This window comes from Rissa tridactyla, chromosome 9 (assembly GCF_028500815.1).
Source record: "Rissa tridactyla isolate bRisTri1 chromosome 9, bRisTri1.patW.cur.20221130, whole genome shotgun sequence".
In the NCBI taxonomy this organism is placed as follows: domain Eukaryota; kingdom Metazoa; phylum Chordata; class Aves; order Charadriiformes; family Laridae; genus Rissa; species Rissa tridactyla.
This window is the reverse complement of record NC_071474.1, coordinates 38,765,570-38,793,451: the sequence shown is the minus strand read 5'-3', so window position 1 is coordinate 38,793,451 and position 27,882 is coordinate 38,765,570. Positions and strand designations below refer to the sequence as shown.

Here is a 27,882-nt window from a genome sequence, read left to right as displayed (position 1 = left end):
ATTAGGCCCGAAGTAATACTGGACACATGAAAGCAAGTAAATGAGACACTGACACTGCACTGGCTAGATTATTCACCTCTGTGTTAAACAAAAAATCAGGAGTTACAACTGTTCAGTGATTGAAATCAGGGTACCCTCTTACGTTGGTAGAACTGCAGAATTCTAAAGTGTGGGGGCATCGGGGGCTTTTAAAAACAGAACTTAAAAAAGGTGTCTCTGGCTAATCCTGGTAGAAACACCAGTTTCTAATATAGCAAATACAGTTTTTGGTGATTTTTGTTTTGTTTTGTTTTTAAATGCGTGATGCTATTATACTGTAATTCCTCAACTAACATTAAAGATGCTTGTAAAACAGGAAAGTTGCTAAAATGTAAAATGCAATTTATAAACGTTTACAAAAGTCACACGATTTTATTTAACTTTGGTAAAGTAATAAAAGGGTACATATGAGTCACAATCTTAACATTCTCATAAGAAATGATGAATACAGTGCAGAATGTTGCATTTACATTGACGCTTAGTTTTACTCAAGCAGAAGGAAACAGGTAATTCAACAGAAAATCCCACTGGTAATTTTTTAAATGTGAAAATTTACTTGTCCTCTTATAGTGAATTTAAAGCAGCAATGTAATTTTTGCTTAAATATTCCTTACCAAAAAAAAAAAGAGAATTTGGATAACTTTCTAGGTTTAGTATTTGACAACTCAAAACCACTGACACAATCATTTCCTAATTGTTTCTCTGCCACAAGTTATGTTCCCCTCATAAGTTTCTTAGTCCTGTCCGGTAGCGTCCCATAGTCCTAGCCCTCCTTAGCTGACAGACACAAATGGCAGGGTGTGTTTGTCAGAAGCGGGACAGGACTGTTAGCTTTTATTTCAAAGATGCAGCAATAAAATGTTTTCTGACATTAAATTAATGTGCCCTTCTGATTCTGTTTTTGGGGGGAGTTTTACCATGAGACATACTGTCTAGTTTGAAATTGCTCATGATCTCTTTATCAAGATTTAATTCAGGAAAATGTAATATAAAATGGATGAAGGCCTAGTATATACATTTATTTCCAGTACGCACATTTACAGGAGCTGCACTTCAACAATCTATAGTAAAACAAAAAGTCACCAGGGTATGTTCTGCGTACACTACTGCTTTAAATCCCAAGTTGTATTCCCTTCTCCAGCCATTTATTTTTCTTTGTTACTGGAGTAAAGTTACACTTGCTTCTAGATAAACAATAGCATCCTTTAGCTTATTAATATACTGATTAGTATTTGACAGTGGAAATGATAAGGTGAACACATAGCCTAGCCTAAAGGCTTTGCAAATGCATAGGATTAAAAACAGCATTAAGAAGTGTGGGTATACTTTGAAAAGTGAGATCAGAGACTTCAGTGTTTGTTTTCCATTCTGACAGTATTTTTTTTTTTCCAGATTAAAAGTAGAGAGATGCCACAGTTCAAAATCCAACTGGATTTATTTTTTTTTTTCCCCTGGGATGTATTCCACTTGTAGGTTCTGAAAGCCAGACTTAGCTTTTTAGGTATCTTTTTGTCTGCATCAGTTGAAAATAAAGGCAGACAACTGAGGATTAGTGTCAACAATCTGATGCCAAGGAAATTAAATCTTTAGGAAATAAGGAGTAAAATGCCAATACCTTATTTTTGTCCCTGAAGTAAGCAGTTGAGAACGCTCAGGTTGAGCAGCTCAGATCTGAACGCTGTCATCTGAAATCACTTCCTGGAGTAGAACCACACTTTACAGGACAGTGTGTCACACAACAAAGCTGACCTTCTTTTGTTATGCAGGATGCATGCAAAAATCTGTTGGAATCTAGATCAATCAGCACAGTCACCAGCTGAAGATTAAATGAAAGTCACAACAATAATTGCAAATTTCTATCAGTTTCATCCTATATTACAGGGTGTTGAATTTTAGCCACGTGAGACTTACATCTTGGAGAACTAGTGGTGGATATTCCTTATTTGCAGCCCATAATACAGCTACTAAAACAGTGCTTATTCAGGGTGTTCATTCAGTCCATTAAAAAAGTTAAAAGTACAAGCTTAAAAGAAAAATCCCAACTAAACAGAAGGAAAAAAAGATAAATGTTTTTAGTGACTTGTGGACAGTTCCTGATGCTCTTTATAGGAATACAAGGAAGATTTAGGCAGTGCAACCACCCAAACTGTTTGACTTCAGCATTACTTACACAGAATTCAGAGGGAGACAACTGCATTTCACCTTCTATCTTAAGAAGCATTCTGAAATAAAAACCAGCTTGCCTATTAAAGCTTTTCCCCTCAAAAAAAAAGCAGTATTCCAATTGTTATGCTAAACATACATGAAAATATCCTATGACGTTATCTTTTTTAATTAGCGTTAAGTTTCAGACACTGTTGTGGTTCCCCCTAGGATTTTTCCAGTGTGTAGGCTGTAACCAACAAGTGACATGAGCCAGGTTCTTCGGCCCCAAAAAATCCCAGCAACCAGAGCCCTGAAGCCAAACAAAACAAGCATCAAGTCAAGCTGTCTGCAAGCACCCTCACCTTAAACAGGCTGATACTCTCCGGCAACTATCGATCTTGGCTACCCTTACTTCAGCTTGGCACAAGTTGGAGTAAGGCGGACCAGAATCTATCATCTGCATTGTATCGCTTTATTAAAAAACAAGGACTACGTGAACCTCGCGGTAAAACAAGAAGGCTGAAATTTAGGTCACCTGCTACTCACTGGCACTGTAAAACATCAGCAGTATGTCCCCTTCCTCACATCTGTTGTTAAACCTCTGAAGTAAGTCTCGCAAGAAAGAACAGTCCAACCTAACATTTGTATTTGCAATTATCTTCTGTATCTATCCTCCAGCTCCCTCCCACAGTGAAATATAAATACAAAATGTTCACAATTATTTCAATGGCAAATATTTTTTCTTCTTCTTTCCCACATTCATTACGGTGTATAAGGTGGTGGCTTTTCAAAAGGTGGAAAATACGGTGGCGAGTAACGAGGCGGCGCATTAGAGGACCACATATAGCTGGGAGATGGTGACACTGACTGGGGGTCATCAGAGAGGCCAGAAGGAGTGGAGGCTGGAAACACGCTGGAATGCTGCAGGGAGACAGCAAGAAGGCTGTAATGTAACCACTGCTTAATGTAGAGGGCCCTGGCAAAGCGATACTTCATTACCAAGCAGTGCAAGATTAACATTTCAAGGCTCACTTCAGCAAAACATACCTACGTACAAGTAAGTATTCAAATAACTTGTTGCATTCAGGGTAAGCACAGCCTGTAAAGTAACAGTTTTGCATAATGAGACTTCTTAGACCAGAAACCGAAGAAGGTGTTTTTTTTAAAAAAAAACAAACCCAAACAAAAAAACCACAACAAAAAAAACAAACCCAAACAATTTCGTTCTCATGACTTTTGTATACTTACTACACTTCACAGAGGCTGGACAACTGAAAACCGATGAGTCTCTCTCTCTGATGGTTTCCACACATCAGCCAGTAGCAACAATGAACAAGCTGCAGATAATGCCTTTTTACACAACTTTTTATCACAAATAAAAAAACCCCAGAAATTAACAACAGCAAAATAATTTATTCCTTCACTAAGTAAAAAGCTTGAAAAGGTGGAGAAACCAAATTCGTGCATGCCTGAAGATTAATTTCTGCTCTCCAAAATACCTTCGTTACCAAGGCCTCGAGTCCTACGGTGCTGGCCTGCAAATCCCACACCTGCCTGGCCGGACTCCCGGCAGAGAGAGAAGCGTGAGGTTGTTTTCAACCAGCATCTTTTTTGCGTCACTCCCCTCACACCAACCTGTGGCGGTTTATCAAGCGGATCTATAGCCCACCAAAGCCCAGCCTGCTCATCGAGGACCTCACAGAAAGCCACACAAACCGTTCCTGTTTCAAACAACCCAACAGCTCTTCCAGCACGCCTCAGTTCACCTAAAGCCCAATGGGTGGGAGCCCCCGGACTGCAAAGACCTTTGGAAGGGCACTGCCGTGGCAACGTGGTACCAGCACTCATTAGCAAACGCAGCTCTGGATTTTCACCGTCACCAAGCACCTACACACAGCTGCCTCAGCCACAAGTCCTGGAGAAGTGCTGCCATGGCTGCAAGCAGCAGCCTGGCTTTGTTAACGAAGCTGATGCCTGGGAAGATGGGTCTGCCGTTTTGGAGTTGTGTGTGAAAGCCACGTCTTGCAGGGGCACAAGCTTCCTTAGAAATTCTGGAGTGCTGCGTTTTTCTTCGTGGGAAAGACACGTGGGATGAGGGGGAAGTACTGAGTTGGCCAACTCTTGCATCAGAGGGAGCCCAGCCTTCGAAAGGGATTTGAGCGGCGAGGCTGGGCTGGCTCCGTGTGCTGTAGGGTGTACCAGGGGAGAAGGTGTCGGGGCGGTACGGACACTGCTCAGGTTGGAGCAGGGCTCAAGGCAAGAGAGGGTCTCCACAGCCAGAGGCCCCAGCTCATGCTTTCATGCAAGCCCTCAAGTTCCCTGGAAGACAAGCAAGGCTCAGACTCGGAATTGCATTTGAGAGACTTGGCTATTTTAAATTTAGATTACCTCAACCAATGCCCAGCTTTTGTGCTGGCTCCTCAGCCAACCCCTGTGCTCACAGCAGTGAGACGCAGAGACTGCCACCCGCCCGAGCCCTCAGCGTCAGCAGAGCCCCGGCAGTACTCCTGGCTGAAAAGCAGGGCAAACCCACCCGTGCTGAGCTCTCCGCTGGCGCTGTGGCTGCAGGGCAGACAAACCCCCTGTTACACAGCGCTTCGTACCAGCCGAGCGGCTGAGAAGAGGACTTTGCAGCAGAGCTTGGTTTGGTATGCCCTGAGGTTGGCATTTTGGTAACTGTAAAAAGTTATACAACGCTAGCGACTGTCCCAAGTTGCGTTAATCTCAAAAATGAGTCGCAAATCTGTATATGTCTTAGAAATTCTGATTAAGTATTAAAATATTTCTAGGAAGCCCTCACAACAGCGTTGTCTAGTGGTTCTATCAGTAAAACCAGAAAGGTTTAGATTCATTTTGCCTCTAATGCATGGCTCGGATGAGGGAGGTGGTGGGTATCACAGAGCACACCTCTTAGTTTATGTCCAAGACCTTAAGCTCTTGTTAATAAAAAAAAGTTTCCAGCCCTGATGGTTGCAAAGAAAACGCATGATGTGTTAAGTTAACATCACCACTGTGGTAATATCCACCTGACAGATGAGCTGAGGAGGAAATGTCCTCATCTGCTCCAAGAAGTGAAAGTTGATGTTGACAGCAAGGTTCACATGAAATCACCGTTCCCAACGGCACAGCTCCATAACTCAGAAGAGGATGGGATGCATTACAGCAGAGGTGATGTTTGCAGGGACCAGCTGAAGCGTGTGGAAAAAAACCACAACAGAACAGCTTTTCAGCCAGTATGTGACTTCAGGAGCTCAAACAGCTTGTTTCCAAAAGCTCATCTGTTTCCCTCAGACATAACAGTTGGCCTAAAAAAAACCAGGACCTGAGCACCTCGCGTTGCCTCTACCCTCAGAGCACTGCAGGAGCCAGAGGCGATGCCTATCTTTAATGTGGCCTCTACCAGCAGGTTCTGTTGCCTGCTCTTCAAGGACAGCTTTCAGGAAAACACTGCCTTAGTAACAGAGAGCACTGCCACGGACTGATGCCTAGTAGGAAAGATTTGGTATTCTCTGCAGGAACAGGAAAATTAAACTGTGTGAATGATGGGAAGACAGGTCCTGCAGACCGGCTGGATTTAACCTTGCTGCGAAACAAGAAAACATCCTGTAACGCTCCCTACCTGAAAGTCGTATGCCGAGTAGGGGGGCAGGTGAGGAGTGCTGTGGTAGTAGGTGTTGTAAGATGTCACTTGTGGCCTTGAGTAGTAGGAGACCGAAGGGTGTGCGTTTTCAACCGTACAGTTCAGAGTAGGGAGGGAAGGAGTCTGTGAAAACAAAAAAAGAGAGACTCTCAGGCTGCTAACCAAGTCACAGAAAGCTGACAGCTGCAGGAAAGCAGAAACGATCTAAAGGAGCGCTGTGCGTCTTCAGAGCTTGACTCTGTCGCATTAGCAGCTGGCAGTCCAGTTCCCTCTTGGGCATCAAGTGAGTCCAGAGGTCATTTCATTCCTCAGCCACCCCTTGTTTCATCTCAGATTCCACGGCACAAGCTGGCAATAGCCCAGCGCACACCAGTACAACACAACTGTTCAGATCGCATCCTCACACGTAGGAGGAAGAATCCATTAATTCTGATTACTCTGTTATTCAGTGCATTTTGAGATCAGCATATTTCAGCTCCTCTGGTACTGCTGTTCACAGACACTTCTACACATCTTTTTTTTGCAGAGGTTTACAGGGTGTCTGGTGTGCATCAACTCTCAAAAGGCCATGAAACACAGCTGGTAATGCATCTCCTGTTTTGGTTGGGAAGATCTTGGTGAGTCTGAAAAGAGTGTAGGAAAGTTCAGAGCTCTGAAATAAAGCACCTTAGTGCAGGGCCCAAGATTTGTTTCTAAGAAAAATGTATTGCCAGGACAAAAAGTGCTCTTTTCTGTGTGTCTCATTTTGTATTATTCTGAATGAGTCACAAGAGACTAAAAAAAAACCCCAAATTTATCTGTTGAATGTTCATTTCTACCCATTGACTTGTCCTCTGCACAACAAAACCGTATGGAAGGTAACAGGCAGCCTGGTTTAGTGAGGGTATGTGAAAGCTCACATTGTCAGAACAGCATTTTTTTTTTTTCATTATCTGAAGTCTGCAATCTTCCACCCGGTTTTGGTCCCCAGTTCACCTTCTCAGATTCTGCAACATGAAGAAACTAGATGGAGAGTTTCAGCCTAACAGGGCTGCTTAAACAGTCTGTAAAGCTCAGAACCCTACTACTGCTATCAGTATATAAATCAACAATTCACAAGCAACCACCACACATTTTCTTGTAGAAGGTCAATGCTATGAAAAGAAAGATCAATTTTTAAGAAAGAGCTTATTTTTTTTTTCATCCTGGTATTGCCAGCACCTCTGAGAAGGTTCCTTTTGAAAATACAATCTCCTCATTCTGTTCATCTTTTCTAGTTGTGTGCAGGCGATGACATCAGATGAGAAAGGTGAATCATCTCCACTTTCTCCTTGCAGTTATCTCGTCCCCTTCTTTCCAGCCTGATTGCAGTGATGCATAGATCATTTGCACTGAAATACCAATAGCTGCTTTCATGATTACTTTTAAAAGGCAATTTGCCTGATGCATTTCATTTAATGCACAGAGAAATTGGTACCATCTTACCATGTCTTTAAAGCCTCCAAGTATCGCTGCTGTAATGATCCCCAGGAACAGCCCCACTATGTTCAGAATCGTTGCTGACCAAAGCAAGTGGTAAAGGTGGATGATGTCCTGGCAGCTGCTGACATCGATGTATTCATAGTAGCCTCCAGAAATCTCTACTCTGCTAGATTAGGAAAAAAAAAACAATGATAAAAAAAATGCACCGCACATCATAAAACCTAAGTACTTCTGCTGGACAGTAAGATGCATTCTGTAATTTAATAACAACCTGGACCTAACTGCTGAGGGAGTGGAGTTAAAGCCTGGTAGATCCCATGCTTGCAGCATCCGAGATCTCCCTGCATGACAATGGCAGAAGGCGGCTTGATCTGTTGTGAAACAACCAAGTCCTGCAAATGCACAAATGACCTTGAGTCTGAATCTGCCTCTTATTTCTATCATCTGAAATCTCCACAGAGGTGCTGGAGGTTTCCCAAGGACAAACTGGTCTGGGAAGTACCCAGGGGAATCAGCCCGTGCCCCGAGGAGTGGCAGCTGCCGCCAGGGCAGGGCTGGCTGCTCCGCACAGGCACAAGAGCAGCTGGGTAGAACAGGCACGGGGTGGCACGGCTGGCCTCCTGGCACCGCGGGGCTTGGACACAAAACACGTCCAACTCAGCTGCCCTGCTCCAGCTGCCCGGCCTCGGTGGCCCTGCAATGGCACGGGCTGGCAGGACCCCTGGGACCCAGGCAGAGAGAGGTCTTTCTGATCACTTTTTTAATCTTTTCCACATGCAGAAAAGAGATGGAGAAAAGTCAGTCAAATCCACTCAGGTCATTATTTTGGAAAGGGAAGAGCAGCTCCTGCAACATGTGGGCTGTAGTCTCTCCAGTAATGACTTCTCTCTGACCGCTGCTTAGGGGAATGGGCCCTTCAGCATAGCTTACCAGATGTAGTGGGATACAGCAAATTCCCCTTAAAAACAACATGTTTATCAGGGCCAAACAATACTAAGGGCTTACAAATGACTTATCTCCCAGCTCACACATGGAGTTAAGCTCAAACTGCACAAGGGCTTTGAGGAAATGGGGAAGAATAAGATCATATTTAAGGCCAAGCAGCAGGAGATCCAGGCTCAGCTCCCCAGCAGATTCTGCAAGGCCTGCAGGAACCTGCCCCCTTTCACAAGAGCCACCCTCCTTCCCTCATTACTCCATTTCAGTTTCCTCTTTTCCTTTTTTCCATATCGTGTTCTAGCAGGCCACTGCAGAAGACACTGCAATGAGGAGACAGGGATTTCAAGCAGAATCGAGGCAGAGCGTAACCACAGGTTGTAAAGACCTGTATGTTAGCCCACACAACCTCTGTATAACCTGAGCACACACCGTGACCACCTTTAACAATGCAACCTGTATGTACTGTTTGCAAGGGCCCGTTCCTATGGAGATCTTTGAGAGTGTAAAGCTCTCAGCACGCTTTGGTGTACCACTGAGAGCATTCAGCATTGTACAGATAAGTACAGCATGTACTCGTCAACGGCAAGGGGCTCCGACGCTGCCACAGCCAGGGTTCCCAGCACCAGGAGGGATGCAAGACCGCTGTCACTTTTTCTATCATTTCCATCCTTTACATAATCTGTGACCAAACCAGCCTTGAGTGTCCGTGCCTTTCTTACTGAGATCCCAAACGACGCAGCACCTCCTCAGTGCACAACACTTGTGTGGTACTAAGCAAGACTGAGATGGTAACAACCGATATCTTATATCAGAGAGGTGAAAATGGGTCAGAGGCAGGACCCTGAACCAGCCTGACTGGGGGGAAAAGAAAGAAAAAAAAAAGTTACAAGTTTTTCTATTCCCATCACTTCTCTGTATATTGCTCTCTTCAGCTAGTAAAAAGGGATCGTGTTCTGTAAACTGTCAAAGGGAAGAGTGAGCTTCACCCTTCTCCAGTGGCTTCCACAGAAACAAAGTCCTACAGAGACCAGGCATTACCCTTCCCAGCACGCAGAACCACCCTCTCCCAGCAGCAGCTTCTGATCTTCCTCCACCACAGTCAATGATTTAAGTGGGGACGAGCCCAACTAGGCACTGTGCGAAATGCTAAGCCTGAAACAGCCCTAGGCAAAAGCCAGCACTAAAAAAAAAAAAAAAAAAAAAATCAATTTAGTAATTGCTTGCTGACACACATTAGAGACTCCAAATGGTGTAAGCAGAGCATGCTGTAAATTAAGTTGGCTTAGGCAGAGTACCAGATCTAATGACGGTGCGATCACTATGCAGTGGTTCTCGATTGGTAACCGCCCTTCTGACTCATCTTTGCACAGTGCTGGTACATCTTCCAACCTCTCGTGGCCATGAAAGATATTCACTGGGCAGAGAGGACGCTGATTTACGAACACGCAGGTGGAACCAGCCTGTGAACCCTCATCCCTGTTAGCAGGGTGGGGAACGAAACGGTGACAAGCTGAGGAAGAACAGTGTCCCAGTTTTTACGCCTTCAATCTTCTAAAACAAAATAAAACCCAGGGAACAAGCAGTGCCAACAGAGAAGGAAGGCGTCAGGACAAGGGACATTCAATAGGGGAAAACCTGGGGAAGGCATCAAGTATGGAAATAATGGAAACTCACACCCTCTTCGTTTTTCCAGCCAGGCTGGCCTGGAGCGTGCTTACCCATAGCTGGGATTGCTTTAGTGTATTTCATACATCCCTTCACTTCATCGTTATTTTGCCTGGGAGTCCTTTGGCTAGCAGCCACAGCTTAAGATCTGTTCCTACAATAGCTGTCATTAACCGATACTTTGCTCCTGCCCTGTCCTAGCCCTTCAGACACCTGCAAACCAGCATGGCCACTCCTCACCCTTCCCACGGCAGGGAATGGTATTTTTAAGCTTACTCACTTTCCACAGTTGTACAGGTCACAGCAGAAGCAGGTGTTGGTCTTTATTTTCGGTGTGCAGGGTGCACGGCGCTGTGGGTGACAGATTGCCTGTGTGAATCCAGAAAAAATACATAAAGGACATAATCACCAAACATGGTTGCTGCTGCTATTTGGCCCAGTCGACATGTAGATTTTGCGCTGATCCCCAGATTAGCCCCAGGCTTATTTTTGTTTCCTTATCTTGCAGCACAGCTCATACAAAGTACACAGTTACACTGGAATAAAGGCGCACTAGACTAGAACAGACCAGTGTTTCCTTTTACCATGGGGAAGTCCTAGATAAGCACATGCCTGCCTGGGAAGGGCATTGCGCAACTCTTAGAAGCAGCCATGACCTTGCTGAACTAACACTCCTCACCACACAGCAACTCAGAGCAAGGAGCCGTCAATAGGATGATACAAACCGAATGCAAGATTCCCATATTGATGAATAACTGACTAAAGCGGTTAATTGTCTGTCTGTGTGTAGCTCATGTGGACGGTGAGCTGAAAGCTACTGCTGAAAGCAGAAAGACAGAGAGCTGTCTCTCTGAAAAGAGAATGGACCCCACCTATGCCACTGTGTAGTACTTACTTTGCACCTCAAGCAGGCATTTTAAGTTGGAATACAGTGGTTATTCAAAACTACTTGGTCACTTGTGAGGAAATCTGAGAGAGACTCTCAGGACACAGCAAAGGCAGCCAAAGATGTCCACACACACTATCGGTACGTGGCAGGAATGTCTGTCTCCTCTTTGGAGAAGGCAATAGACAGCAGCGGTGCGGAGGCTGGTGTATGTTTCTCGTATCCACAGAAATTACTGCTGTCCTAACTCTTAACCCACCACCCTGCTCCTGTAATGAATGTGCAGCTGAAGATCTAGAGAAACTGGTGTATTTTCCTATGTGCCATCCCCTCCTCTCCACCCGCTAACACGACAGTATGGAGGAATTCACTGCCTGAGTCCTCCCGGCACCTTGTTCCTGCCCCAGGCCCAGCCTCCCCATCCCCTCCTCGCTTCGCAGACCTCCAGGACATTGGAGCAGCAGCCTGGCAGCAGGTTCCTCCACCTGCACCATGAAGCTGTCCCATTCATGGAGACAACACAGCCGAACCCACTCTCACCTCAGGTGGGGTCGTGCTCTTGGAGTAGTACTGACATCGCCCCGCATACAGTGGCCTCAGATCCTGCCGATGAAAAAGCGAAATCAAAATCAGCCCGCTGGTCTGGGGAAAAGGGCTGGGCTTTAGAGAGACCCTGTTCTCGCATCAGCTCCTCAACACTGTGGCTGTTCTGCAACATCCCCACCCAGGGCAGCCCCCCTGAGCCCCACGTGATGCTTAACCCTGGTCCTGGAGGCAGGTATTTGTTGCAGCTAGCATGGGAAGAGCAGGCTCTTCAGCTGGGCTTGTTTGGGTGAGGGCGGCCGCCCCGAATGGAATGATTCATTCCTCATCCCCCCAGACACATCCCAGGGCTGCCTGACGTGTTTCCGAGGGTTCTTCATACTGAATCATTAACAATTTCTCACTAAATTGTTGGCAAATTCGCCTTTCTGGGCTCTTGAGTGACTTGTGGGAAAGCTCTGGAGGACGGCTCAGCCTGCAAACATGCGTTAACGTTTCACTTTGATGCAGCCTGGTCCCCAGGGCACAACCTCAGGGACAGCCACGCTGGGTGTGTATCCGCACCAGCGAGCCCTTCCCAGGAGCAGCAGGACTTGCTCTCTGGGCGTCTGATCCGAAGCTCGGGGTGGCAGGGCAGCAGCAGGCGACAGGGGGAACGCTATGTGCTAGCGTGACAGGAGCACGTCTCCAGCACGACAGTGACATTTTAGGGCTGTCAGGGGGTGAAGCGGTGAAAGCACGGCCGTCCATTAAGAGGCAGAAACCAGAGCCCTTGTCATCCCAACGGCTCAGCTCTGGCTGCCTCAGACAGGCAGATATCCCCGCGGCCAGCCGGGAGGAGGTGCCAGCTCATGCCATCACCCGACCCATGAGGTCAGCATCTAAACATCCCAGAGCATGTCTGCGGGGCTCAGACCCACATGGCCAGGATCAGGAGTCGAAGGAGCTCCACCTTTTTAACAAAGCTAATGCTTCATGTGCCCTCAGAAGCGGGGGGTCAGAGATGGCCAAGACTTGCCGGTTGCATCCCGACAGACGGAGACCTATCACGCAGCTGAGCGGAGCTGCCCTTTGCTCCGTCACCAACGCCTGCCGTCCAGCTGCCTTTCCACCATCGCAACGCTCAGGGCCAGGAAAGGGGAGCTGGCTTCGCAAGGAAAATAACAAGCCAGCTGACACGGGGAGCTTCCACTTCATGGGTAATTCTGACCTTCTGAAATTCCTTTCCATTCCGATCACAAACAAACCTTTTTAATCCCATTTTGCCAAAAATTTCAAAAAAAGTCATCAAACTGCAGAGTTGCAAGACAAAAATCTGTTTGCAGTTACAAATGTCAATTAAAAAGTTGAAATGGAATTGTGTTTTTTAATTTCTATACTAATAACTGAAGCTTTTGCATATCCCACTGTCCCAGCAGTGACAGCTGTCGTGACAGCAGTACCTTGTACTTTTAAGTCATCAAATGGAAACTGAGAACCTACTGCAAGTGCTTCCTGTTTATACTGTAACGTTTTAATGAGCTTCATATCAAATTGCTTCATTCAACTACAACATCCAATGGTTCAACCAGCACTAAGAACTACCTCTGCTAACTTTTAAAATACCACAGGTGTTACTGCTCATATATTGCCCCTTGGCAACAGCTGTAATTCACGTTACATCTTATAATTTTGAGACTTGGTAAACACATAAAGCATACACAAAAAAACCTAAAGGGAAGTTTTAAGATCTTAAGGCTTGCTGCTAATTTCAAAATATTTTTGAAAAGCTGATACATTTTTCTAAAGTTTATGATTTAAAACAGCATTCAGCACATGACATATATTCACAGGGTTTCATGTGGCCTGATACAGGATTACGGACACCATCACCTGTTTTCCTAGAGTAAAAGCATTACAGGACCTGTGTTTTCCTGGAAGCACTTACTATGTGTCTGGCAGCAAAGACACCGTCTACTATGGCACAGCAGAACGCAGCAATGACGCCAAAGCTGATGAAGACGATCGATGCAACCAGCTGAGAAAGGAAAACAAAGCAAAGTATCATCTGCCTCTCCACAACCGAGCGTTTCGTGCCCTCTCCAGAAGGATAACGTAAACCACAGTCAATAAGCCCTCAAGCAATCAATGACCCAAATGTTTGCCCGGGCCGCACAGCCTGGTCTCATTGAAGGCAACGGGATGTGCATCTCAAAGGAGAGCGTCTGCTCCTGCAAGGCGGCAGGAGCAGTGGTGCTGTGCCAGATTGTTTCTCTGGGGACTGTTGTAATGCAAGTTTTTCCATGACTCCAAAGTGCTAAACTTAGGCTGAGGATACACCTCCTCTTCTGGCTACCGCTGTCCTTAACTCTTCCCTGGAGAGAAAGGAGGGGTGTTTATCTCTCCCCATCCCGGAGCGCTGTGGAGAGCGGCTCCTGTGGATGCTTCCCAGGCTGTTGAGGGCACAGGAGGCTCCTGTGTGTGAACCTCTCTGCTGGGAATGTGCCTTCAGGAAACAACACTTTCACGCAGGCATAAGCACAAAGCCATGAGACCAGAAGACAGGTGACCAGCCTACGCCACGGGTGTTGTACACCCTCACAGCAGCCTGGCCGGGCTCCTCAGTGCCGGGCTGTGGTGAGAACAGCCCACGGGACCCCTCCAAGCCTGCAGGGAGAGAGATCTCCACCTTCAGCTCCAGGAGGGGAGTCAGACAGGTCTGATCCACTTCCACTGACCCCATCCTGCCCATTCTTAAAATTAGGGTGAAAGCACTCAGAAGGTAAAGCAGAAACACTCATACCCCCACCCAGCTGTGAGAAACAAAGTCTCCACACCCACTACACCACTTTAAACACCTCCTCTGCCTAAAGTGCCAGCGCTCAGTTTGGGGAACCACGTGCGCAAGTGCCGACATGACTCCTCGCTCCCGAGCAGCAGCTCAGCCGCTGCCAGCAGGCTCCAGACCAGCTCATCACACACAGAGCTCCCAATGCCGATCCCAGTCCCCCTCGGTAAAGCACATGGGGGATATCGACAGGGCCATGGAGGGAGGGCAAGCGTGGCACTCAAACAGGCAGGTTCACAAAGGCAGCAGTAGCTTAAGGTAGCTTAAGGAACCGCAGTATTTCCATTTAAAGAACTGAAAGATTTCGTGGGTTTTTCCCTGGTACTTTTCCACTCCAGCGATCATAGCCTTCAAGTATCGGTCGCTGGCAGCTGTTAAAAACTACTGTTCCACAAGTACAAATGTGAATCTGGTCATTGGGAGCTTGGAGCAATAGTAAAAATCACTAATATCACAAATACAAGATTAACAGTTAGCTTGGCTAGGACTGGCAGCTATCTTGGGTCTCCCAGCACGGGCATGTTTGTTTTAAAGCGCCAGGTGCTACGTTTGCTCCAAAACCTTGGTTCCTGCCACCGTACAAGGATCCAGTTCTCAGAAAGACAAGCCAAACCCCTTGGCAAACACAAGCCAGAGGGATCCTATATGTATTTTTAAAGTATCTCAGGATTTTTAGGTTAATCGCAGCGTTTTTACCTAAACCTCCCTCACTGAAAACAGACCTTCCTCCAGCAACATGCACGTGCAGGCCAGGTCAGCCTGAGCAACGAGAGGAGATGCTGGAGGGCTCACCTGGGACTGTGGAAATGGTCCCTGTAAAATTGCTTACTTCAGTTAGCTTCAAAATGAGAGAAAATAAAATGGTTTTCTAGATGAGGCAGGTATTCAAGATGCACACTGTCCGACTGCAAATAAAAACTGCAGCAGCAGGCAGAGCAGACTGTGAAATTAACCCAACGACCATACAAACAAGTCACGGTCACTAGTAACAAGCCAGTACTGGAATATTACATGCTGTGCCACAAAGCACTTGCAGATGGCAGCAGGTGACAAGTTTTACAGGATTAGGTCCTATGCCAGGACCCTGTTTTTGTCAGCTGTAAACACTGCATTCCCCCCGACTCAGACCCACACCATCTCCACACGTGGATCACAGCTTGCACCACCCACTACAGCAGCCACAGCGTTTCACTACCACAACCAGTGAAACCACACAAGGGGAGAAAGCACAACTTCCTACGCTTTTGGTGGAAAAAAAATGGGGTTTATGGCTTAGGTTATTTTGTAGCAAGTTTAGTTTTTCTCTGTACTTTGTTTCATACATACACGAAAAGGATAGTCTCCCTAAATAGCATGACCCTTGGAGATGGGAAGCGAGCCAAACACTAAATATACACAGTTAGGTACTTATCGGTCGCCCCTGCTTGCAGATAGGAGCTGCTAATGTAGTTATTTAAAATAATACAAGGTCAATGATGATACTTTCATAACAGCCCTACTAGGATATAAGGATCTGGTGTTAGAAATGGGTTTGCTCACTTTATTTATACAGAGCTTCCTGCCTCTCAGCTGGAGAAAGAAAAGCCTGAAAAACCAAACACTGAGAATTTATGATAAAGAAAAACCAAACAGCAAATAAAAACATACAAATTCATGTTAAAAATCCCATGGTTTTCAACTAATCTCATGATTTGCCAACAAGATTTTTGATCTGCAGTTGACAATACTGTCACTGTAGCAAGCAGAAGTCCCTCTTAAGAGCCGTGTAACATTTAGTGATTTGGTCTTTGCTCATCTAAATCCTGCCAGAGTCAGCCACACAGAGTAGCATTCGGACGAGAAAAGACAGACTGGGTTCGGAGAGTGCAGGAGCGTTCCGGGCTGAGGTTCCCTTTAGGTCGCGGTCCAGCGACACATGGGCTGTGAAGCTAGCGGGTACTATTTTTCCATGGCACAGCTGACTGTCACAAAGGCACGTAAAATGCTGACTCCTCACTTGAAAACTGCTGAGCGGGCAGCTGGGGTGTACGTCGGAGCTGCCGGCAGCACTGTTGGGCAGCTGCCCTCCCCGCGGGCACGAAAGCTCTCCCTCACTTTGACAAGTGGGAGGTGCGGACGCACGGTGTGAAAGCCAATACGCTCGGGTGGGAAAAACAAGAGGTGTCTATTCCTGTCGGCAGGCTGGAGAGAAGTGGAGGGCTGCTTCAGGTTCGCTCTCCCCGTCAGCCACATCGGCTTGCTCGACTCCTCATGCTCCCCAGCCAGCTTATGGGCAGAAACACGCACGGAACATGGCAGCAGAAGCTGTTTTTAGCTCTTCTTGCCATCACTGAGGAGCAAGCGTGTAACGAGCGACACCAAGACTGCCTTTTAGCAAACTAGGACACTGGGGAAGCTCACAGAATATAAAAAAAAGGAATAATCCTGCACTGAGAGTGGTATTATGGAAACATGTAATGGACACAGCTGCCACAGTGAAGTGCTCCTGGGCAAGGAGGAGAAGCGACTAAAGCATGGGGACAATAAGTGACAGCTACTGCATGTTCCCTCTGTGGTCAGAGCAGAGACACGGTAGCTGCCAGCTGAGGCAGCAGTGACGCAATCCCTGCAAAGCTGGGTCATGCGTGTTTTTTAGGACACAAAATGATAGAGAGATGAAAAGAATAAACATGGGCTACCCAGAGCTCTTCAGAATAAACAAACAAGTCAAGTCAGAGCCACGCTGTCACTCACGGGCACCCCTGTGAAGAACGCAGGACTGACATAATATGGCCATTGCTCAACCAGACCCTGACACCCTGCTAATACTCGATGAGCAAGAGGATTGGAAACCCTGCTAGGACAGAAAGAACAGGACACGCTGCTCTTGCAGAGCCAGGGTGAAAACAACAAAAAATATCCACTGGGAAGCCCACCTGCCCCGCACCCTGTCTGCCTGTGGGAAAGGCAGTTTTCCTCTCCCACAGGGCCTGCCTCACTCTCTCCCTCCGGCTCTGCAGCGAGCACACTGCTGGCAAAGCAAAGGGCAAGGCAGCCCAGCCCAGCCTCTGGATTAGGACAAGCAGGAATTTCTCCCAACTCCCTCTGCAGTTTGGCAAACATGCCTTACTCTTGGCCAGCAGCACCCCCCGCTAATCTGATCCCTGAGCCCCCCCGCAGAGGCAGCTCCATCCCACCAAGAGCAGGCATCGGCACTGGGCCAGCGGGACAGGCTGCAGAGCCAGCACGATCCCCCTTGGCCCTGTGCAGCCAAGGCTGGAGGGGTCTCGCTGCCAGACCATGGGGCAAGCAGCGGGGAGGGGGACTGCAGCCACTCCGGGAGAGCCAAGCGGAGGCAGGCATGTCCACAGGGTGCACCGGGAGCTGGCCTGTACCTGCCCACAGGCTACCTCTAGCCAGCCATGTGCGGCAAGCAGAACAAACGGGCTAGGAAAGACTGAGCTCGATAGCCTGCCAGGACCGCATCACATACCAAATTCTTTTGATCTGTCTCTCCCCATGCCTTTTGCTAAATTCTCCCAAAAGACTTCCCCCACCCTAAGCCCTGTTACTGACACCTCCAAGCACTACAGCCCCTACCTTCATGGCACAGGCAGGAAGACAAGGGGGTTGTTAAATAGCATCTGCAAGACATGTTTAGGGGCTGTCAGAGAACCAGCCAAGTCCACACAAGTCTCCTGTGCTTGCCAAAGCGGGTAATCTGGGCCAGCTCTGTCCCCACTGCACAGAGAGACCCCCCTCCCACCTGAGCACAAGCTCAGTTGTGATCCTATCGTATCAGCAGCGCTGGTCTCATATGGTTTGTGCTATCTGCATGTTCCCTGCCCACCTGCTCTCTTCTGAACGTTGATCCCATGGGATGGGACACCAGAGGCCTGCCTAGACAGTGGCTGCCCAGTCCCAGCACGCAAAAGCCTCCTCGCAGCGTGAGAAGGGAACCAGAGAGCACTGTGATCCACACATCTGGTCTAGCCAGCGTCTTCTGTGCTTCTCAGGTCCCCAACTGATACTTTACAACCTGCAAAAGTTTCTTGGTTGAAAACCTACTTGAAAAGGAGTTTGGAAACAAGGACCAGCAACACGTATGTAAGCCAGCAACACTGGAGGAGGTGGTTGCTTTTCAATCACACCAGGATTCATGCTTTTCATCATGTCAATATCTCAAGTGACTTTTTCTCTAGACGTATCTAGAGCAGAGAGCTCTGAGCACCCCTGTCCTCAGGAAGGACTTTCTGCTGAGCCCTCTAAGGGCTTTCACCTCCAGTCTCTGGGCTGGCCATTACACAACCTGCTGCTACACCTCTCTGTCCTTTGCTTGGAACAGAAAGTGAAGCACTGACTATCCTGAAAACTCCAAACACTCTATTTCAAGCCCTTTAAAAAAATCCCACTGAGTTCAATGAGGCTGTATATAGTCACTTTGTGCCTCCTTGAGCATTTTGTTTTCTTCAGTTTAAAAGTATCAGGGTTAAGAGCCTTGTTCTCCTGGGCTGCCAGAAATCATCCCTAGTTCTCAAGAGGTATGTAACACTACCCTGGAAAAGTTAGGAAAACCAGTAATACTATTTACATACAAAATTTTAGTTAATGTCATTCTTTTTTAAAAGTTTTTATAATGAACTTACCATTTGCCTTTTGTTTTCTATCAAGTTTGATCCAATTATTCCAAGAAACGACCCAAAACCAAGCTGAAAAAACAACATATTGTTAGCATTTAGATCAGGACAATATCCAACATATTTTACATACAGACAGAACACAATTAAATCCAGAAGCAGCAAAAGAACATACTGCGGATGTGGGAGCACTCTTCCTTCAGCAAGGAATCAGTGGAGTCTCTCACTAGCAGGAACTATCAAGTGTATCCCTTATATGACACTAAAAGCATGTGCGGAAACCAAAAGGATGAGATCTGAATTCCAGCCCCTCCCCAGTGATGCTGAGCAATGGCTGGTGGATGAGGATATACATTGCTGTCTTGGAATAACCCTACAAACACTCAGGAGCCTCCAGATGCAAACCTAGGAAGACCGCATCACTAGAATCTGCAGGACTAGGCTTTCGGAACCTCACCAAGGTTTTCAACTCAGAGTTTCTTGATGTGAACTATGAAATAAGGGAGAATTATACTCAGGAAGATTTAGCAGTTTGCTGCCACCTTCTATTCCTCCCTTATTTCTAGGGGTGAGGATGCACTAACCAGTGTCTTCTACCAGAAAAGCTCACGCCAGCCCAGCCAACAGAATAAGCCACTCCAGCAAAAGCATGTTTTCTTGCTGCCATAACTGACAACATTGTTCTTATTTCAGCTCAGCGAAGTCAGCCAGGAGTGCGATTTCCCACCTCCTTTCTCCGTAGCCTTGAGCTATTTAGCTACACTAAATAGAAGTTTCTAGGACAGAGCACATCTCAGCCAGGCCAGAAACAGGGACTTCAACCAGGAGCCATGGACCACAGGAGGAGATGCAGAAGTACTTCTATGCCATAGTGAGAAAAGTCTTTGACTGGTATAGAGCATATCCAACTTCCCTTCTATGGGTCGGCAAAATGAGAAATGCCGGAAAAGTCCTACCGTTGGACTGGTCATATTAAGCAGGTACAAATCCAGTCAATAGACTAGGGGGGCAGTGAAGATCTGGGTGAGAATGCCAAATAACCGGCCAACTCCTCAGGAAGCAGAATAAAGCACGATACAGGCTGCAGTGATTCAAGAATGAGTCAACTAATCTGGAATCGATATTTTAAGATGCAAGAACAGAAAAAAAAAAAAAGTTTTAATAAATCCGAAACTAACAATCAGAGGCACGCGCAGAGATTAGCAGACACAAACACGATGAGAAGTTGGGCTTACTCTTGCCCTGCTCTGCCTAAGCCCGGTAACATTTGATGCAGTGCCGCAGGCAGCAAGGGCTGCTGGCTCAAACGGTGGGGATTAAAGTGGAGCAGCCGATTCCAGCTACCTGCCTTGCGCTCTGAGCTCTCGGAGACCGTTGTCCCCACAGCAGGGACAAACTATCACGGTGGGACGCACAGCACTGAAGCCAGGTGCTGCTTAACACTGGGGCAGCAGGGCAGAGCCAGGGGCACTGCTGAACTGCCCCAAACTGATCTGCCGGCACTTCTGGGCTTATTATTTTGCTCGGCTTGGGCAAGCAACAATTCCCACCTTCCCCAAGCAACAGGAGTTTTACAGCTTAATTCCAAGCCCAAAACCTGGGAGATCCAGGCATTAAGAGTGATATGGATACAGGCATTATTTTCACTCTGGTGATGTTTAGCAGCAAGAAAGTTATGTGGCAACACACACCTAAGGCAAATGTTCGAGAAAAATGTTTTGTGCCCTTGGAGCTTGATCCAACAAGTTTAAGAGAAATGTCCATGTGGTGCTTCAGAGCAGTCTCAAACCAAAAGGTGAAATCTTAAGATAATTTAAGATAATTCAAAAAGAAGAAATTAGAGCAAGTCTGTACATCCAACAGGTAAAGACCAAGTAAATCAGTGGATTCTCAGTAATTAATGGGAATTCACATTGCATTAACAGGAAAACCAGTCATTCTTCTGGTTGGGATGGGACCAGATGGATGGGACAAAGAGATCTCAGTAATCTGTATCAATTGCATCACTTATTTGCTGGTGGATATGATGTGCTGGGATGTCTGTCTGAAAGGAGGGCAGGACACAAAATGAACGTGCTTTTCCAGAGTAAAGCTCCAGGCCAACACACTTGAGAAGGAACCACTGTGGAAGAGGTTTGGCCAGTCAAAGCCTAAGAAAGGTCAATCATTTACACAGATGCTGGAAGCTGGTATAGCTTGGAGACTACACATGTATCCCACAGAGCCTCACAAGGATGCTTGCCCTCTGTACCCCATCATCACTCTTGTCTGCTGAGCATCACTCTTACACTCTGGGCTTCCCAGGCCCACCTCAGTCATCCAGCCACAGGTGAGGATATTTCCCACAGAGGCACAGCCTGTTCACAGACATGGTCGTGGAGGTGTCGGTGGTCGTGGAGGAGGGTGAAGGCAGCCTGACTATAGGACATGTCATTGCACCCTCTGCTTCAGCTTGTCCAGTTGTGTCAAGGAGGAACTGCACTGTTTGGGAAAATAAAACAGACAAAACCCCCAAAAAACCCAAGCAAACAAAATCCCACTGATGCGTGGAAGGTCTCTAGTGCCCGGTTCTATCCTTCCTTGGGAGCAGAGGCCTGGGAAGATAATCCCTCACATTAGACAGCCACTTCTTTGCCTGTTTCCTCCTTGCACAAATGGTGTTTGCCCAAGGACACACAAGTTAAAGGAGGAAAGAACGGTGCATTAGGCATGGCAGCAAATGAGACATCTTTGTGTGAAGATCTGGATGACAAGACCTGCAAGGACCTGCTTCTTCAGGTCTGTGGAAGCCACCTGCTCGGGGACAACTCACCGAGTACTCATGCGCCACAGCAAGTCCTTTTTCCACAGTAAAGGGAGAAATCCCAGATTGTTACGAAACATCAGCTATTTTAAGCACCTGCTGAAGCATCCAGCAGCAAACTGAAATGTTTTCCTGTGCAGGGGGACAGGCGAGGTCGTCACACATTTCCACACAGCGGACTGACGAACTAACAGGGGGGGAATTTGGCAACAAAGACAACTGTGAGGGTGCCTCTGAATAAAGTAACTCAACACCCTTCCCAAGTCCAGGAATTCATTAATTCCTTGAGTAGACTGAGTCTTACAAAAGCGTAAGCGATGCTGATGTTCCTGGAGCATAAATAGCACGGGAGATGTCAAGGGGACACGAACAACAGGCTCTACCCATCTGCATCAGACTGCAGGACCTGCTCTGAAGCATGAGGTTCACCTCAGGCTGACGGAGTGTGGGTTAAGTGCGGAGAGTTTAAAGCCAGCCTGTCACCTTCCTCAGCACCTTCCTTCTATACTTCTCTTTAAAAAAGATCAGGCCTAAATGCAGGAGTTACTGGGACAGGCCAGAAAATCAATCCTAAAGCAAAAGAGGCCCAAAAGTCTGTAACAATGTTCCACACTAATGGCTATAGAAGGCCTTTCTTCAGTCACAGAAGAGCTTGTCCACAGAGAAGTACAAACCTCCCCGAGATCAGCAATGTGTGGCAAATAAATCAATCTGCAGTAAGGCAAGAACAAGTCTCCACCTAGTTATCTGGGATGGCTTTAAGCCTCCAGCTTCGAGGCTCCAAACCTAAAAGCAGAGCACTCCACAACTGCCACACCAGGAGCCTCTAGCTGGGGGCTGCAGCTACATTCAACCTGCTAAGACACCTAAATTGCCTGCACATCAGTCCTTTTTGTGCTTCTTTTTGAGTGTGTCTCAGACATGTGCAGGAACAGACCAAGACTTGCCTTCCAGCTCACGTTAGACCTCTGCTCCTGCTGGGAGGGGTATGATGTACTTGCTCCTTATGCTTCTGCAGGAGGTTATACATCTACTGGCAAGAAGGCTGGGCACCAGTGGACTTCTCTAAATTGAGCCATTTGAAGCTACAAGATTGTCCTTTCCCATTTTCATCCATTGATAACAAAACAGAAGAAATGGATGTGCTAGCTGCTTTGATGTGCAAGCTCCCCTGGCAAGCTGCCATAGCTATTGCTAACGTGCTTCTTATTCAGGGACTCTGAATCGTTAAACACTTCTGCAAGTGAACTTGATGACCATGAGTTCACATGAATGTTCAAGACCTGGTCTCTCAACTGTTCTTGGCACCTACAGTCCTCCCTCACCTTACTTCTGCCTGGGGTTAATGTGATGTACGCAAACAAAGAAGTTCTCAGGTTGCTTTGACTGACACAAGACCTATTTATCTCTCTCACCGTGATCTCAAAAGCATGTTATTGTCTAAGCTCAGAGGAAGCTGCCACTTGGATGGGATTTTCGCATGGGAATGAGCAGCAGGTGCAAAATAATAAAAAAAACAAATAAATCAAATGGCAATGAAGTAGCTGAGCATAATATTCAGGACAAGATCACCCTTTATAACATTTGCAGCATTACAAGGGACTTTGTAGGCAATAAGTTTTCTAGACCTACCTAGGAGTTCTATACTTACAATAACCCCTGGGTAATAACCTCCAACAGTCACATTTTGGGTTCTTGTTGTAGCAGCTAGGCCCACCGTTAGAATTAATACTGACACAATGAGCAGAGTCACAGTTACGTAGAGGGAATTTCTTTTTCTTCTATTGAACGACCCTAAAAACACACACACACACAACAGAATTTGCTGATTCCATCTGGGGACAGTCACGGTACCGCAAAATTCTCCTCCCACCGCCAACCGCATCGTGGTGAATTTTCTTTCTTCTAACTTGAGAATATTTTTGGTTTTGGCTGTCACTTTTCACCTTCACTAACATGCTTTATCAAGCGTTTCTAGGGCATCTGAATTCACATTTACTTATCATTGCTCTGACGTAGATGAAGACAGCCTTAAGAACTGCAACTTTGCAAAGCTTGTTTGGATACATTGGAGCCTCCCAGCTCCTGGGGAAATTGAGCTAATAAGAAATATTACCATTAGGCATTTATATATTTTCTGATCTGTCTACTTATATCAAGCTAAATAACCATATGGTATGCTACTTGTTTTGAGCAGGGAAATCTTGGCTGTAATCATATCATACGGCATCCACAATTTTCCATGTAAATGAGACATCACCAGTAACAGCCACTTCTCCTCCTGTAGTATCATCCTCTACTTTCAGCAAGGACTAGGTATTTTTAGATTCTTGAATAATGAATTTGTGGATTAGTAAAACTCATCTACAGCTGCCTGATTATGTTTTTTTTTTCCTTTTATATATTTATAGATCTCCCAAATGAACATAAATATAAAATAGTGATTCCATCAGCCAAGAGGAAAGCTGGCTGCGATGTTACGCTCAGCATCTTTAGACGTATTTGTTCAGTGTGTGCTCTCCCATCTTTACTTCACTGTGTGGAACAGTCCTTTTGATTATATTTCATATGTTATGTAGACATAACTCAGCACCCACGAGAGCAGCTGGTAGGATTAAGGCACTCTAACGGTCCCCTGCCACACTGTGGGCTGCAGGGGCCACCTTGAATCTCATCCCCGCAGCCTAGGGCTCTCCAACACGTCCTGAGAGCAGGCAAAGGTATTTCCCACCCCAGAGGCTCCCCCAAGTGATGTTCGTGCTACCCGCACTTCTCAGAGCATTTCAGACCAGGGCAGGGACGTGACGCAAGAGCAAGGAGCTGCTTCCACCATCAGTGAGCGTATGCCCTAAAGCAAACCACGTTAGGAACCCCCACCTGAGGGGTTCAGGGGCTCCCTGACAGCCTGCACGTGGCGAGATAAAATACCTGCAGACAGGCTGGGAGGAAAGACTCAGCCAAGCACAAGCACAAGCACAACCTCCTTGTCCAAATGCTCCAGAGAGAGGAGCGCATCAGGCCTCGCTGTGCAGCTTTCTGTCTTGATGATGTACGCCCCAGGTGCCCCCTGGCCCTTCTTTAGGGTCTGTGCGTATTTGCAGCACAGCTAGAGAGATCTCTTCACCCTAACAGCTACACCGACGCAGCCATGTGGGCACACACCAGTACAAATTATCTCCCTTCTTACGCAGGGACAGCTCTCCGCAGGGAAAAGGGCAGCAGCTCCCCGCTGCTCCTCCGCACCCGCCCCAACCCGACCCACCAGCCGCGCTGCTGGCATGAGTGCTCCCTGGGGCTCTGGATCATTTCCAGACTGGGGAAATTCAGGGACTGGATCATTTCACCCACACCAAGCAGATGAGCCTGAAATCACAGACAAGTCCTAAACTTGGGGCTTAGAAGCCCCAACACAAGAAGATGGAAGGCAAGGGAGGTTTATCAAGAACAGCCACATCCTTTCTGACTGACCAGTGTCTCTGGAAGGAAAGCTCTCCATCCACAAGACTTCTGCTTGTGTCCTGGAGCACAGCTGTGACCACACTGCTGGGACATCACTGGGTCTAAGAACAAGGATCCTGACAACTAGTTTAGTCCTTAACTGGAATGAGTAGCTAGACAGTTACTAATTTCAAACAAAATAAAATTAAATAACTCCTAGAGAACCCTAAGATCCAGACCGGATATATTATCAGTTTCATGCCATTTTTTTTCAGGATGGAGATAAAGGTACCCAACTGTTTGCTGCAGGTTGCATTTGGGGTTAATCTTTTTATTTTCCTAAATGTGCCAAATAAGCTAATAATACAAAATCTAGACTTCTAAAGCATTCAAAATTCATCAAGATGTTAGGCCATTCTGTATGAATTGCCTCCCCAATACTATAGTTCGTGCCATGCTCCAGTTCCAATGTGATCATTTAAATGCAAGTGTCACATAAATATCAGAAAGTTCCGAAGTACTGGGACCAAAGGTTTAGCTGAGCAAAACCTTAGAAACCGGAGAAAAAATAGCTACTTCTTACATAGATTAATTCTGAAGGAAACAAAGAATGAACCCACCTTGCTTACACACATGGTAGATTACCAAACTTCTGATTACTGCTATAGTTTGGCTGGCAAATGAGCAGAAGATAAGTCAAACGAGCCATATGTTCCTTACACAGCTTAAACTCTTTCCAGCTAGGCTGTGTGGGCGCGCAGATGTTTGTGTGCCGTGTAAAAACCACCCTGCGGAGCACATCTGAGCGAGCCTCGTGGATACACGAGCATCGCCTTGACACACACAAACAGGAATTCCTGCATTTCCATCAGGGATGCTTCAAAAAGTTACAATGAAAAAACCTGCAAAATGTGCTATTTTCCTCAAACCTGGAGTTTTTTTGTAATAGCATTTCTGCAGGAAAACACTCTAAAAGAAGCCGCTTGAAACACTGTTCATGGATCCTGAGCTTCTTTCAGAACCACCACGTTTTCCCCTCTTACGTTTCTACGTTGTTTCCCAGCTCACAACTGGCACACACCAACACACCATACAGAAGTGAAACAAAAGGTTTCCAACTAGAAAACTTCTGAAAGGTTTTCAATATTCCTCGTAATATTCCTCACCAAAACCCCCCCCAAAAAACCCACCCAAAAACCAAACACCACCACAAAAAAGCCAAATGCTTTTATTCCAAGTCCTGACAAAACCAAGAAACCAACCACAATCCTTCAACTTGATATTGGAGAGAGATGCGATACTGAAGAGATAAGGTGATTACCTCCACTTCAGCTCTGTACTGGGACACTAATTCCATTTTTTCTTCCTCTGAAAACACATTTTGTTACGTGTATATTGAGAAAGTGGTTTTATACTTCTGTAAGGATGCCTGCAGCTGCTTCAGCATACACGGACTCACACTCAGTATCTTCCCTGCTAGCTGCTGAAGGGCTGCCCTGGCAAAATCCTCTCTCAACATTAATTCTTGCAGAAAGCATTCCCCATTAGATCATCTTCCTCTTTGCTACTGAGTTTCGTACAGCTTTACACACAGAAATGGAGCTACAACAGCTTTGCTATCTCTGCTTTTAAGAGGCAGCAATAGCCTTTTCTCCATGATTTACCCAAACCAGGTATCTCAATACTTGCAGCGATCACCTCAATGTGAGTACACAAGGTGGTTTGAAACACTGTGCTTAACTCTGTGAGGAAGATGTACAGAAATTAATGTTGTCTATATTCTGGCTATTTCTTTTGCTAAAATGGCACTCAGAATTTGGACAGGCTTCAGAAAGATCGCTTTTATCTTAAGCCTCAGAAACACCCTCTTATTATAGTTCCCATATGTAAGCCCACTCTAAAAACAAGGTTGTAGCAGGTTTTTCCAGATTACTTTAAAAGTTTGCAATAATCCCTATCTTTGTACTGCCCCTGATTTACTCAAGTTTTTTTCCTGATTATCAGAAGGAAACAGAGAAGATGGCACAGAAACAGCACCAACTTCTCCATCTTGTTCTTTGGGGGGAAAAAACCACAAGCGAAGAAAAAGCGCAAAGCAGTCCGAGGAAGCCAGCTTCAACTTTTACCCGAGGAGAACGGGGGGCAAATAGCACCGAGCCGTTCTCCTTCCCAGCCCTTCTCCTTTTGCTCCACTTCTCTGCTAAAAAAGCGTTAGCGTGACCCAAACCGCACTCTAATTACGGGCCCCGCCGGCAGGCCCGCGGGAGGGGGTCCGCAGGCGTCGGGGGGCCTCATCTCCTGCTTGGATGGCTGGGGAAATCGCAACGAGCAGCCGGCGCGGAGCGGTACGCGGGATTCTCTGACCTGATGAGGGAGGAGCAGGAGCGCTGCTCTCCGTCCCCGCTCCCAAGGATGCTGCGCGACCCGGGGGGCTGCGGGGGGGGGGGGCGGCGGCCGCCTCAGCCCGGGCAGCGGGACGCCCCACGGGGGTCTCCGCCGCGGCCCCGGGGCGGGGAGGGGAGGGGGGGGGGAAGAGGGACCGTCCTCCTGCGGATGACACCGCGCCTGAACGGGCCGGGGAGGGGGCCGGGGGGGGCGGCGGGGGTCCGGTCCGGTCCGGGCGGCGACACCCCCGCGTACCCACCGCCCAAAATGGCCGCATCCTCCCGGCCCGACGGGGACTCTCACCCCACCCGCGGCACTTACCCACGGAGTCGGGCAGGGCCACGCCGCCCGGGCGCTGCTGAGTCAGGGACTGCCGCATGCTGCCGCCGCCGCCGGTCCCCGCTCCCCGCCGCAGCCCGCCGGGCCACGGCGGCGGACAGAGCCCCGGCAGCGCCTGCGCGCTGGGGCGGCAGCGGCGGGGCCGCACCGCACCGC

General features: G+C 47.2%; 1 protein-coding gene across 11 annotated transcripts; it reads right to left on the bottom strand.

Annotated features, from left to right (window-relative positions):
- Window positions 1-391: 391 nt before the first annotated feature.
- Window positions 392-27,882, bottom strand: TMEM255A (transmembrane protein 255A). 11 transcript variants are annotated; one of them, XM_054213523.1, is made up of 10 exons: window positions 27,709-27,882; window positions 23,216-23,358; window positions 18,771-18,833; window positions 13,246-13,335; window positions 11,316-11,378; window positions 10,170-10,258; window positions 7,289-7,451; window positions 5,804-5,947; window positions 3,433-3,521; window positions 392-3,105 (listed from the first exon to the last, which is right to left on the bottom strand). In XM_054213523.1, the coding sequence occupies exons 1-10, from the start codon at window positions 27,764-27,766 to the stop codon at window positions 2,820-2,822; spliced, it is 1,188 nt and encodes a 395-aa protein (XP_054069498.1). In that variant the 5' UTR covers window positions 27,767-27,882; the 3' UTR covers window positions 392-2,819. The 11 variants fall into 11 exon arrangements, with proteins under 11 accessions (XP_054069498.1, XP_054069500.1, XP_054069505.1 ...); XM_054213525.1 differs by having other exon boundaries at window positions 7,289-7,448; XM_054213533.1 differs by lacking the exon at window positions 3,433-3,521 and adding an exon at window positions 3,232-3,283 and having other exon boundaries at window positions 2,915-3,105.